This window comes from Chiloscyllium plagiosum, unplaced genomic scaffold, assembly GCF_037043375.1.
Source record: "Chiloscyllium plagiosum isolate Xiang-an unplaced genomic scaffold, Cpla_swu_hap1 HiC_scaffold_17, whole genome shotgun sequence".
Lineage (NCBI taxonomy): Eukaryota > Metazoa > Chordata > Chondrichthyes > Orectolobiformes > Hemiscylliidae > Chiloscyllium > Chiloscyllium plagiosum.
In genome coordinates this window covers 76,664,378-76,677,763 of record NW_028270155.1, presented here as the reverse complement: position 1 = coordinate 76,677,763, position 13,386 = coordinate 76,664,378, and the positions used below count along the sequence as shown (strand labels likewise).

The 13,386-nt window shown below is 42.9% G+C and overlaps 1 protein-coding gene across 1 annotated transcript in view; it reads left to right on the top strand.

The window, feature by feature from the left end:
• The first annotated feature begins 5,393 nt into the window (after positions 1-5,393).
• slc38a8a (solute carrier family 38 member 8a) overlaps positions 5,394-13,386 on the top strand; it is a 51,352-nt gene continuing 43,359 nt past the window's right edge. The window contains exon 1 of the mRNA XM_043707379.2: positions 5,394-5,585. Within this exon, the coding sequence (XP_043563314.2) occupies positions 5,394-5,585 (192 nt within the window). The remainder of the gene's footprint in view (positions 5,586-13,386) is intronic.

Below are 13,386 nucleotides of genomic sequence, written 5' to 3'. Positions count from 1 at the left end.
CTAAAGGAGGTTGAAATAAATCATACATTCAGCACTTCTGGCTGAAGATGTTTGCGAATAATTGGTAGACGAACTATCCACAAATTGGTCATTTAATTGTCCACCATCTTTGAGAACTTGAGGCAGCAGGGCTATAGAGTTTCAATCTGATCCATTGGCTCTGGAACACTTAAGTCTGTCTTTCGGAAGCTGTTCCCATTGTCTGCAATCCTGCAATCCGCTAGTTTTTTTAGCTATGTTTGCTGTTGCTCATGGCTGGCCTCATGCTTTTCATTGAAACAAAGTGGATCTCCAGTTTGATGGTAGAAAATAGAGTGATAAGTATAGTTAATTATGAGGTTACAAATTGTGGTTGAATACAATTCAGTGACTGCAGATGGGCCACAGCAACTCCTGAATGCACTTTTCGTGTTGCTGGATCTGTTCTGTAATTGTGAAGAAAATCTTGCATTTATGTCATACCTTTCTTGACCACAGGCCATCACAAGTGCTTCACAGCCAATGACAGTCTTTTGAAGAGCTGTTACTGTTGTAGTGGAGAAATACCACTGTTATTTTGTGGATGGAACGATCCCACAAACAACAGTGTAATCTGTTTTTTTATACATTGGTTGAGGGTTGGTCAGGACACTGGGGATAACTGCCCTGCTCTTCTTTCTTGGGCTGGTATTAAACACGAGTATTGCTAAAAAGTTATGCATTTTGTCAAAGCTTTTTTTATTTTGCACTCATAGAGTCATAGCAATGTATAGCATGGAAGCAGACCCTTCAGCCCACCTCATGCATGCTGACCAGATATCCTAAATTGATCTGGTCCTATTTGCCAGCATTTGGCTATATCCCTCCAAACCCTTCCTATTCATATCCCATTCCAGATGCCTTTTATAAGTTGTAATTGTAACAACAGTTCCATACACACACCAGCCTCACATTTATCTCAGATAAACTTCATTTGCCACTTCTCAACCCAGTGGTCCATCTGATCAAGATCCCATTGTAAACTGATGTAACCTTCTTCATTGTCCACTACACTTGCAATTTTGGTTTTATTTATAAACTTACTAACAATACCTCCTATGTTCACATCCAATTCAATTATATAAATGACAACAAACTGTGGACCCAGCACCGATCCTTGTGGCACTCCACTGGTCACAGGCCTCTAGTCTGAGAAGCAACCCTCCACTATTACCCTCTGTCTTCTACCTTTGAGCCAAATCTGTTTCCAAATGGCTAGTTCTCCCTGTATTCCATATGATCTAACCTTGCTAATCAGTCTACCATGAGGAACATTGTCGAATGCCTTACTGAAGTCCATATAGCTCACATCCACTCCTCTGCCCTCATCAATCATCTTTGTTACTTCTTTTAAAAAAACCATCAGACAATTCACAAGAATATAAATGGAAAGGGCAAACAACTTTTTTTTGTACAGATTGAGAAGGGAGTGCTGAGTGGTTCGCGTGTAGAATCTGATTGATAGAAGTTCTCACACAGTGAATGCACCAGTTAGATGATGACTGACAGTTAACTGCCAAGCATTGTTTAAATTTAAATCAGGCAAATTGACTCTGATTGGTCAAGGCTCTGTCTTTAGAAATAAACCAGAGAATGTCTGCCACCCATTTTGTTGCGTTTTTCGACATAATACAACGGTATCTCTTGCATATATCTGACAGTGCAGGTGGAGCCCAGGTTTAACATCTCTTCTGAAAGGTGGTAACTTGGTCAATTGTGTGGCCTCTTCAGTGATCAACACTGAAGATTGCAAAATACAAAAAAAAGTTCTGCTCGGTCTTCATCAAGGAGGGAAAAATATATATTTTCAAATGTCAAAAATATACTTTATTCATAAAAACATTTTAAAGATTTATAGCCACAAATGCAGTTTGGTTCTGTACAGTCAGGAAACAAACAAACATTGGAACTTTACTCGATCCAAACAAATCAAACACAACTCTCAGTTGTACGAGACTATAGTTACATGCATTTGAGACACTGTGAGATGGGGGATTGCGGGCGGAGGATCCAATGACAACATAGGCCCCTATTTAAGTTCAACAGAAAGACCTCAGACAGTGTGTATAAAAGATTGGAAGTAGAGGCGTTCAGGCATTTCAAAGGATTGTAAGGCTGGAGAAAATTATAGAAATATAGACAAAATGTTCCAATTGTATGGGGTTTTGGTGAGACCACACCTGGAGTATTGTGAGCAGCTTTGGTCTCCTCATCTATGGAAAGATGTTCCTTCATAAAGGGAGTGCAACAAAGATTTACCACACTGGTTCCTGGGATGGCAAGACATTCATATAAAGAGAGAGAGAGTCATGGAATCACCAAGGGTCAGTTAGCACTATACTGGCTGGAGTTTACATGGACTCACAGTATAAGCTTACAGAATAGGCTATAGAGGATTGAGATAAGAAATTTCTTCATCCAGAGAGTGGTGAGCCTGTCTCTACTACAGAGAGCGGTTAGTTCTGTAACATTTAATGTTTGCAAGAAGGCGTCAGATATAGCTCTTAGGACGAATGGGATCAAACATTATGCATAGAAAGCAGGAACAGGGTATTGAGTTAGATAATCAGCCATGATAATATTGAACAGCAGAACACAGTTGAAGGGCCGAATGGCATATTCCTGCTCCTACTTTCTATATTTCTATGAGCATTTGAAGATTGATGTATCAGGAGTGCAGGTCGTGATTTTGATGATATCAGGTGACCATAGTTGGAGGTGGTAGCGTGTGTGGCCAGTTAGCTCAGTTGGCTGGGTAGTTGGTTTGTTCCGCAGTGTGACACCAACAGGTGTCTTTTCCCTAGGGTGGGGGATTTCCTAAGGTAGCAGTCAGCCAGGAGAACATGAGAAATGTCGAGTCTGGCATCATTCCACAAGGCATGAAGAGAAATGATAAACTGGGGGATTTCCTTTAATATGCCACACTTTTCAATGTGTGCTAAAATAAACACTGTCAGGTTGAGGAAATGACTAAGGAGGCATTTGGATGCTTACCTTTATTGGCTGAATCATTGCATTTAAGAGCAGGGAGGTTATACTGAACCTGTATAAGGTGTTGGCAAGCCACAATGAGAGTAATGGGTACAGGTCTGGAATCCACATTATAGGAAGGATATGATAACACTAGAGATGGTGAGGAGAAGATTCATACAGTGATAGACTCATACAATACAAAAACAGTCCAACTTGTCCATTTCTACCTGGTTTCACTCGTCCCATTTGCTTGAGTTTGGTCCATATCCCTCTAAACCTTTCCTATTCATCGAACCATCCAAATACATTTAAATATTGTAACTTTTGAAATTTAGTCACTAACCTAACCAGCTTGTTCCCCAGTAAGTCTGACAAGCAATAATATGCTATTAACTAAATAACTAAGTACTTGAGTAAGGTTGATTGAGATATAATTAAAACAAAAATTGCATGACTCCATTTATCTTCGAAATCACGTCTGTTTATGTCTAACTCAGTTTAAGGTCTTGTCAAAACCAATGCACCTTCAACAGTGTGGCACTCGCTATGACACTAGGAGGGTCAGCTGTCCGAAAATAGTTCTCATTTCTACATTCAAAGCATTAAAAAACCTCAGTTTTGTAGAATTAGGAGATCTAACATTAGCAAACCCAACCTAAGTTTGGTACTGAATGCTTAAACCTTAGCAATCACCACCATCGTGTCTTGTAGCTATCCAGCATCAGCAAAACAACTCAGTTACAAGGGCTTGGATGTTCCAACAATAGCCAGCCATTACTCCTGCCCCTTCCTTGATTCCTTACATTTTAGTAGTTTCCTTTCCAGCAGCTCTGGAGCAGTAGGAAATGCATCCTGGGAGAAAAATAAACATTCTGAAGAAGGGAGAGAGAGAGAGAAAAACTCAGAACATCAGGTTGCCTGTATATTCAGACATCCGCCACTCCTCTCAATCTAGGGTTTTCAGTGCGTCCATTGACCCGCCACTTGGTTTCATGCAGCAGCACAAGGTCCGCTCACCCTGCTAATGGAGATCCTACTTCTATTATATGTTGTCTGGACTGGAGAGTTTTAGTTCTGCAGGGAGATTGGACAGACTGGTATTGTTTTCCTTAGAGTAGGCAAGATTGAGAGGGGACATATTTTTGATGCATAAAATTACCAGGACAGAGATAGGGTAGACAGGAAGAAACGTTTTCCTTTGATCGAGGGATCAATGACCAGTGGGCGCAGATTGTAGATAAGGGGTTGTAGGTTTAGAAGAGATGTGAGGATTGGCTTTTTCACTAAAGGGTGGTGGGAATCTGGAACTCATTGCTAGTAAGGGAGGGAGAGGCAGAAATCCTCATAGCATTTCAGATGTATTTCAATGTGAAGTTGCGATGGCAAGGCATGGGCCATGTGCTGGAAAATGGGATTGGAATAGTTAGGTGGTTTTCTTTGACTGGCACAGATTCAATAGGACAAAGGGTCTTTTTTTTCTGTGCTGTAAACTCAACATCTGGTTGAAAAGAGCTGCTATCGATCACAGAGTCGGCTCAGATTGCTAAATTTCCAACAATTACCAGGGCCACATCTCTCTTGGATCTCACAGCTCGCGTTGTGTGAACATTGCAGTACAGCCTACACTGGGAGGAGCAGACATTATCTCACCGCAGCTGAGTTCTCCCTGCTCGGAGACTGAGGACTGAGGACGCACAGTGTTGACTCACAGCCTGCATGAAGTGATCGAAAGCGTAGAGCTATCAGACTCCCTCATTCAGATATCCAGATGCAATAAAGTGAGAATCACTACTCTTTCCTGGGTCGAACAAATCCCATCAAAGCCCCCAGCTTCCCAATCCCTGGAATTTCACAGATCAATGCCCAATTCACTAAACCAGCTTTTCACAAATTCTTCTCACGGCGGAATGAACAGCAACCCCCCACCTCAAGTTCTGGAATGCTCCTCATTCTTCAAAACTAGAGCTAAGAACGTGAATTGAAAGTGACAGAACTGGGTGGTGGTTATCCCAACCAATGATGCACACAAATCTGATTAATGTTTCGGCTAATTTTAAGCTGAAGAATTGAGCATCAATCTTCAAGGTAATGGGCGGTGTAGTGATAGTTCCAATCTCTGCTCCTGCGCCAGGTCAGTCTCGGCTAATGTGATCCCATTACGGCTATGAGGACATGGTAGCTCCTCCAACATGCTCTGATTGGTGGCAAAGAAACGTTGCAGGTAATTCATTGGCCAGAGGACTGCCAATCCCTGCTTTCAAAGACTGAAGAGCTTCCTATAGGTCAAGAGGCATGTCAGATCCCAGCAAGGACTGGGCCACGGGGTGAATCCATTCATTAATAAACAAAGCAAACAGTGAGAAGATTCAGTAAACTCTGGAATAGTGCGGCAACAGGTACAGATGGATGAGCTGGCTCGAGAGAGTATCAATCTACTGGCCAAGCCAAGTTCACTGAACACAGAGAGGTCAGGTCTGTCATCCTGTGGAGCAGTATTCATCCTGTTAAAATCAGCCCTTGGTGCTGGACTCCTCAACTTCCCCTGGGCTTTTGGCAAAGCAGGAGGGATCCACACAGCTGTCACCGTGGAGATGGTAAGTCTGAGCTCCACTTGGTGCTTGTTCTTGATTAATGCCAAAAGTCATAGTTTCAGCTGTCTTCCTTGGTGTCAATTCTTTGCAGAGGTATATTTCTGCTGGGGAACAAAGTCAACTCAAGTTTCAATCACTGCCGTGTTATATTATTCCCAGGACAGGGACAGCACAAGGTTAGATGCAGACTAAAGCTTCCTCTACAATGTCCCCATTAAATGCTCCCAGGACAAGGCAGCACAGGGCTAAAAACAGATTAAAAATCCCTCTAAATTGTCTCCCATCAAACGGTCCGAGAACAGGGACAGCACAGGATTAGATATCGAGAAAAGAACTTTCCATTCATTTAAACTGAGAGTAAAAGCTCCCTTTACAATGTCCCTATAAAACACTCCTGAGACATTGCAACATGGTGTCACTTACAGGGTAAAGCTCTCTCTACCCTTCCCCCATCAACCACTCCTAGGAAAGGAACAGCATAGGATTAGATAGAGAGAAAAACATTTAACCTGAGAGTAAAGCTCCTTCTACACTGTCCCTGTCGAACACTCCCAAAATGGGTACTCCATGAGATTGCAAAAAGAGTATAGCTCTCTCTACCCTTTCATATTGAAAGTAAGCCCTAAGTAGAGTTTCCTTGACACTGTCTCCATCAAGCACTCCTGGGACAAGTACAATACAGGGCGAGAAATAAATTTAATCTCCCCCTATTCTTTCAAACTGGAAGTACAGATTCGTCTGCACTGTCATCATCAGATACTCCCAGCATAGGAACAGCACAGTGTTAGATGCATAATAGCATTCACTCTGCACTGTCTCTGTTAGATACTGAAGGACATATACAAAATGGGGTTAAATATAGAATAGAGCTCCATCTACACTGTCCCCAACAAACACTGTGAGGACAGGTACCGCATGACGTTGAATATAGAATAGAGCTCCATCTACACTGTCCCTCATCAGACACTGAGGACAGGTACAGCATGGGGTTAAATATAGAATAGAGCTCCATCTACAGTGTCCCTCATCAGACACTGAGGACAGGTACAGCATGGGGTAAAATATAGATAGAGCTCCATCTACACTGTCCCTCATCAGACACTGAGGACAGGTACAGCATGGGGTTAAATATAGAATAGAGCTCCATCTACACTGTCCCTCATCAGACACTGTGAGGTTAGGTACAGCGTGGGGTTAAATATAGAATGGAGCTCATCTACACTGTCCCTCATCAGACATTGAGGACAGGTACAGCATGGGGTTAAATATAGAATAGAGCTCCATCTACACTGTCCCTCATCAGACACTGTGAGGTTAGGTACAGCATGGGGTTAAATATAGAATGGAGCTCATCTACACTGTCCCTCATCAGACATTGAGGACAGGTACAGCATGGGGTTAAATGTAGAATAGAGCTCCATCTGCACTGTCCCTCATCAGATACTGTGAGGTTAGGTACAGCATGGGGTTAAATATAGAATAGAGCTCCATCTACACTGTCCCTCATCAGACACTGAGGACAGGTACAGCATGGGGTTAAATATAGAATAGAGCTCCATCTACACTGTCCCTCATCAGACACTGTGAGGTTAGGTACAGCGTGGGGTTAAATATAGAATGGAGCTCATCTACACTGTCCCTCATCAGACATTGAGGACAGGTACAGCATGGGGTTAAATATAGAATAGAGCTCCATCTACACTGTCCCTCATCAGACACTGTGAGGTTAGGTACAGCATGGGGTTAAATATAGAATGGAGCTCATCTACACTGTCCCTCATCAGACATTGAGGACAGGTACAGCATGGGGTTAAATGTAGAATAGAGCTCCATCTGCACTGTCCTTCATCAGACACTGTGAGGTTAGGTACAGCATGGGGTTAAATATAGAATGGAGCTCATCTACGCTGTCCCTCATCAGACATTGAGGACAGGTACAGCATGGGGTTAAATGTAGAATAGAGCTCCATCTGCACTGTCCCTCATCAGACGCTGAGGACAGGTACAGCATGGGGTTAAATATAGAATGGAGCTCATCTACACTGTCCCTCATCCCTCTATGTTAGCAAAATCAAAAGAGCAGGACATTGACTTTGGAAAGCAAGATGGAGGACACCTTCCCTGTCTGCATTAATTATGCTGAGGAGGAGATAGTCAACAGTGCTAAGTACCTAGGAGTGACGATCGCCAATAATCTGTCCTGGTTCACCCACGTTGATGCTACAGTAGGAAAATACAGCAATGCCTCTTCCTTAGGAGGCTAAGGAAATTTGGCACGTCCATAAAGATCGTAAGCAATTTTTTTATAGAATAGGAAGAGTTTAGAATGATATGTGCCAAATGCTAGCAAATGGGACAAGATTTATTTAGGACATCAGGTCAACATGGGCAAGTTGGACCGAAGGGTCTCTTTCCATGTTATAAAGCTCTATGACTATATGTGCCATAGGCAGCAGACTATCCAGATGCATCCTGGCTTGGTGCGGCAACTGCTCTGCCGAGGACTGTAAGAAACTACAGAGAAATGTGAACATAGCCCAGTCATTACGCAAGCCAACCTTCCATCCATTGACTCCATCTGTACTTCTCACTGCCTCATCATCACAGACCTCTCCCACCCCAGTTATAATTTCTTCTAACCTCCTCCATCGGGCAGAAGATACAAAAGCTTAAATACACACCACCACTGTTTCAAGAACAGCTTCTTCCCCACTGTTATTAAAGTCTGAATGGACCTCTCAAATTTTCAATTTAATGTTGATCTCCCTCTTTGTTGTAACATTGTATTCCTCGCTCTGTTCTATTATGCTGATGCACCTTGTACGGTATGATCTGTCTCTACTGCACGCAAAACAAAACTTTTCACCGTACCTACATACATGTGACACTAACAAATCAAATCAAATTAAATCAGATCCTCTCTTTTATAATCTATTAAATCTCTTGTGATAAATCCTGTCTGTCTTATGCAAAGTTTCAGTGTCTCGAATCTTCTGAATAGTCTCAGTTTTGATAAAAGCTCAACTCACAGAGCTCCGAGAATGTCATGCAATCAAATATGCAACAAGGATGGAATTAGTCATAACACTTCCAGAACAAACAGACTATGCCTCACAATGCAGCAAGCAATTTGAGATTTTTTCCTTAGACTAATTGATAGGGTTAATATTCTCCCACGTAATTTCTCTGTGTGTGCCACGCACAGTTGTCAACTTGCAATTTATTGATCAGCTCAAGTGTGACCCTACATTTCATCAATTGAGTCCTTTCCCTGGATTCATGTCTTTAGCTGTAGTATTGATGGCCGTAACCTTCATGTCTTCATATGTGTCCTGGAGGTCAGGAATTCACCATCACCATGCGTAGAATATCACAGTGGTTGCACACACGTGCAGCTGAGAGGAAATATTGCTTACAACCAGTGCAATTTCTTCACATTCATCACTATTTTCATCTTCTTCTTCAGGCGTCTCTTCGTCGTGTGTCAATTATGTCTATGTCTTTTTGTGGACAGTTCATCAAATGATAATTTGATACACCTATTGACTGTTCCTTCATGAATTTCCTTGAAGTTGTTTGCCTATTACTATTGGTCCGGTCTTGTCTTCTGCAGTCATTGCCAGATCTAAAAATCCATCTGCTTGCTCTTTCTCTTTACAGAAGAAATTCTGCTGTCCTTACCTTGTCTGATTGATATGTGACCACAGACCCACAGCAATATCATTGATTCTTCACTGTCCTCTGAAATGGCCTGCAGGTCTATTCAGTTATATCTGACTGCTACTAAACACTCAAGACAGACTGTTGAACTTTTAACTTTATTCCTTCATTTGTCTAGTTGATATGAAGAACAACTTTAATGTTAACTATCACCTTATTTATTTATTTATTTCACTTATTCTATGAAAGTCAGTAATTCTTAATCTTTTTAGCTTTGTGCCTTCTCTTTTATTGCTCCGTTTTGTCTATGGTGGTGCCATATGTGGTAACATTATACACTTTTCACTGTATTCCTGTAACTTGAGACAGCACAGTGGCTCAGTGGTTAGCACTGCTGCCCCACAGCACCACGGACCCAGTTTTGATTCCACCCCCAGGTGACTGTCAGTGTGGAGTTGGCACATTCTCCCCGTGCCGGCGTGGGTTTCTTTTGGGTGCTCCTGTTTCCTCCCGCAGTCCAAAAGTGTGCAGGCTAGGTGGATTGCCCATGGGAAATGCAGAGTTACTGGGTAGGGGGTGTGTGGAATGCTCTTCGGAAGGTTGATGTGGACGTGATGGGCTGAATGGCCTGCTTCCACACCGTAGGAATGCTATGATTATGTACTTGAGTAAACGTGATAGTAAAATCTAAATCTTAAAAGAATGAAACTGGACAATACTACTTTGTATAAATCTGGTCAGTGGCTATAGTGTTGGGTGCAGTTCTGGAATCCACGCTGTGTGGAGGACATTATTGCATAGGGGAGTGCAGGTCAGGATTCTCAGCATTGAGATCATTATCACTGGAAAACCAGCTCTGCCGTGCGAGACATGCCCTTGTATTGCCAAAACAAACACTCCACTTGGAACTTGGTGGAGGCTGGCGTCTCCCCAGAGATTAGCGGAGGCAGTGAGGAGGTCCAATGTGGCTATTGAGACACTGGAGTCTTAGATCTGTGATTAACATGGGCAAGGTTCATTCAGAAAGAACACAAGCCTCCAAACAACATATCTCTCTGGTCATCTAAGCACTAACTGTTCCATATTGGACAAACTCTACAGACTGGATACCCGGCTATTGAATCAGAACTCCGCAAGCTTAAGGGACAGCCTAACAAGGGGAAGACCTGTATCTGTGTCTGTGCTCATTTGTATGCATCTGTATCTATATATGTATGTCTGTGTGTCTGCATCTGGGAATCTCTGCGCATGTACCTTTTGAATGCACATATGAGATTATTTTCAGTCCCTGGAATGACTCTTCAGACGTCAGGAATATCTCAGCAAAGACTTAAATGTCCCCAAATTCTCATTCGTTAGATCAGTGCGCCAAGATAATAGAGGCAAAAACTGAACTTTAAACCAGGATGCTCTGCAGGAAATTCAAGAACCTTTATCACAGGACGATTTTAGAGATTGAAGGTTGACAGGCATGTACCCTTCCCCTTTAAATGAGAGCTGTTTAATTTGATTAAATGAGAGGTTTTCTGTCCATTGTAGCACTCTACAGAATGGGGACCTGCAGGTTTCTAACATGGTACAATACTGCCCCCTACTGTCAATACACTGCCTGTTACTCACCTGCTCCCAGTTCAGTCTTGGTGCCGTGGCAACTGATTCGCTTCTTGTTTTGTCTATTTGCTTCACCATCTAGGGGACTCCAACTCTTTCCCTCATTTAGGAAGATGCTTCTGTTTTACCAATGCCATCTCTATCATTGATTATTTGCTGCGTTCCTTTGCAATGCACCAAACATGGGATCCAGAATCAGAATCCTGTCATCCCTCACTGGGCTGGTTTCTTCTTGAAGCATTTTGGAAACTCAGACACCCCCTTTCCCTTTACTTTGGTTTTTCCTTTGTTTGGGGCTCCTGAAGTCTCCTACAAATCACTTTAAGCCCTTAAGAGGGTGTTGTTGACCGTTGAATCCCATTGGATTGGTCCATGATTACGCTTGGCAAAGCACTGTAGTGTTTGCTGTTGTATAACGCCAGGACGACTGACCCTCAAACACACAGCAAGATTTATAGCCAGACAAACCCATTGGCCATGTTATGAATGTATCTTCCATTGTCGAAACTCGGAACCCTTGAACTCTATGGCATCAATGCGGACTTCACCAGTTTCCTCATTTCCCCTTCCCCCACCTTACCCCAGTTCCAACCTTGTAGCTCAGCACCGTCCTCATGATCTGTCCCATCTGTCAATCTTCCTTCCCACCTATCCGCTCCACCGTCCTGTCCAACCTATCACCTTCACCCCCACCTCCATCCACTCTCAGCTGCCTTCACCCCAGCTCAACCCCCTCCTATTTATGTCTCCACGCCCGAGGCTCCCAGCTTCATTCCTGATGAACGGCTTTTGCCCGAAACGTTGACTTTCCTCTTCCTCGGAAGCTGCCTGACCAGCTGTGCTTTTCCAGCACCACTCTGATCTTGATTATCTTCTATTGTTTTCAAGTCCCAAACTGAACACGGTGGGGGGGGGTCAAGACACTACCCGCTGTGCCACACGACCATGCCTCCTGCAATATTTTGACACTCAACTTTATGCAATTTGCTTCAGTCTTTGAACAATTCCTGTGTACCATCCTCTGCAGGACTTGAATGTTTTTTCCCTTGATCAATGTGTTATCACCGCTCCTCTTGTTTTCTCCATCTGTATTCCCCCTCTGAGGGCACTGGAGCCTGGAATGCTTTATTCTTGTTTACTTCTTGCCAGCTCTCCACACGGCCGCGATTCCAAAATCCCAAGTGGAAACTTATACTTGCAACTCATGCACTGTGCTTTAAGCACTACAGCCACAAACAGCTCACCCACACTGTACATAGAAAATAAGAGTGGGAGTGGGAAGCCAAATGGCCCTTTGAGCCTACTCAGTCCCTTGTTCCCATTTTTGCACCCTACTCTTAGATCCTGTTAGCCATAAGAATTATATGTAACTCCTTCCTGAAAAAATTCAATGTTTTGACTTCACTGCTTTCTGTGGTAGCGAATTCCCCAGGCTCACCGCACTCTGGGTGAAGATATTTCTCATCTCAGTCCTAAATGGCCTACCGCGGATATTTAGATTGCAATCCCTGGTTCTGGACTCCCTGGTCATCAGGGCCATCCTTCCTGTGTTTACCCAGTCTAATCTTTGTAGAATTTTAGAGGTTTCTATAAAGCACCCCCCCCCCCCACCCCTACCAATTCTACTAAACTCCAGTGAATGGGGTCCTAACCAAACCAGTCTCACTGGGGACATAATGGCCTCATGATGTAATCACTGCACTATTAATCCAGAGATCCAGGTAATGTTCTGGGCACACAGGTTTGAATCTGGCCCTGGCAGATGGCATAAATTGAATTCAATAAACATCTAGAATTAAGAGTCTAATGATAGCCACAAAACCATTGTCAATTGTTGGGAAAAGCTCTTCTGGTTCACTTTTGTCCTGTCAGAAGGAAATCTGCCAGCCTTACCTGCTCTGCCCTACACGTGACTAAAGACCCACAGCAATGTGATTGGCACTTAACTGCCCTCTAAAGAAATTGGGGATGGGCAATAAATGCTGGCCTGGCCAGTGGTGCCCACAATCCATGTGTGAATTTTTTAAAAATGGTCGATCTTTTTACATCGGTGTGTGTAATTATACATATATAAAAGTTTGCCTTTACATTTACTTATTTCTTGGTTTACTGTCACACACTTCTTTGTTTCTTTGACAAGGTAAATATGGAGACGGTGTTTTCTCTGATGGCAGAATCTAGGACCAGGAGCCACTGTTTAAAAATCAGGGGGTCAGCCGCTGAAACTAGAAATGAGGTGATATTTCTTTTCTCTCAGACAGTTATGAGACTTTGGACCTTCCTTCCTGAGTAGGTGTGGGAAGCAGAGTGCTTAACTATTTTTAAGGCAGAGGTAGAAAGATTCTTGTTAAACAAAGGGATGAAAGGAGATAGCCTAGACCCTGACTTTTATCTTATTAAAAGCAAGTGTTAGGTGCTGTCTTCCAAGTATAATTTGATTGGTCACATTACTCAGCTTGAAGTGTAAGATTTTATTCTTACTCCCCAGTTCAAATACGAATAAAAGAAAGAAAATTTGGTAAAACTTTAACTC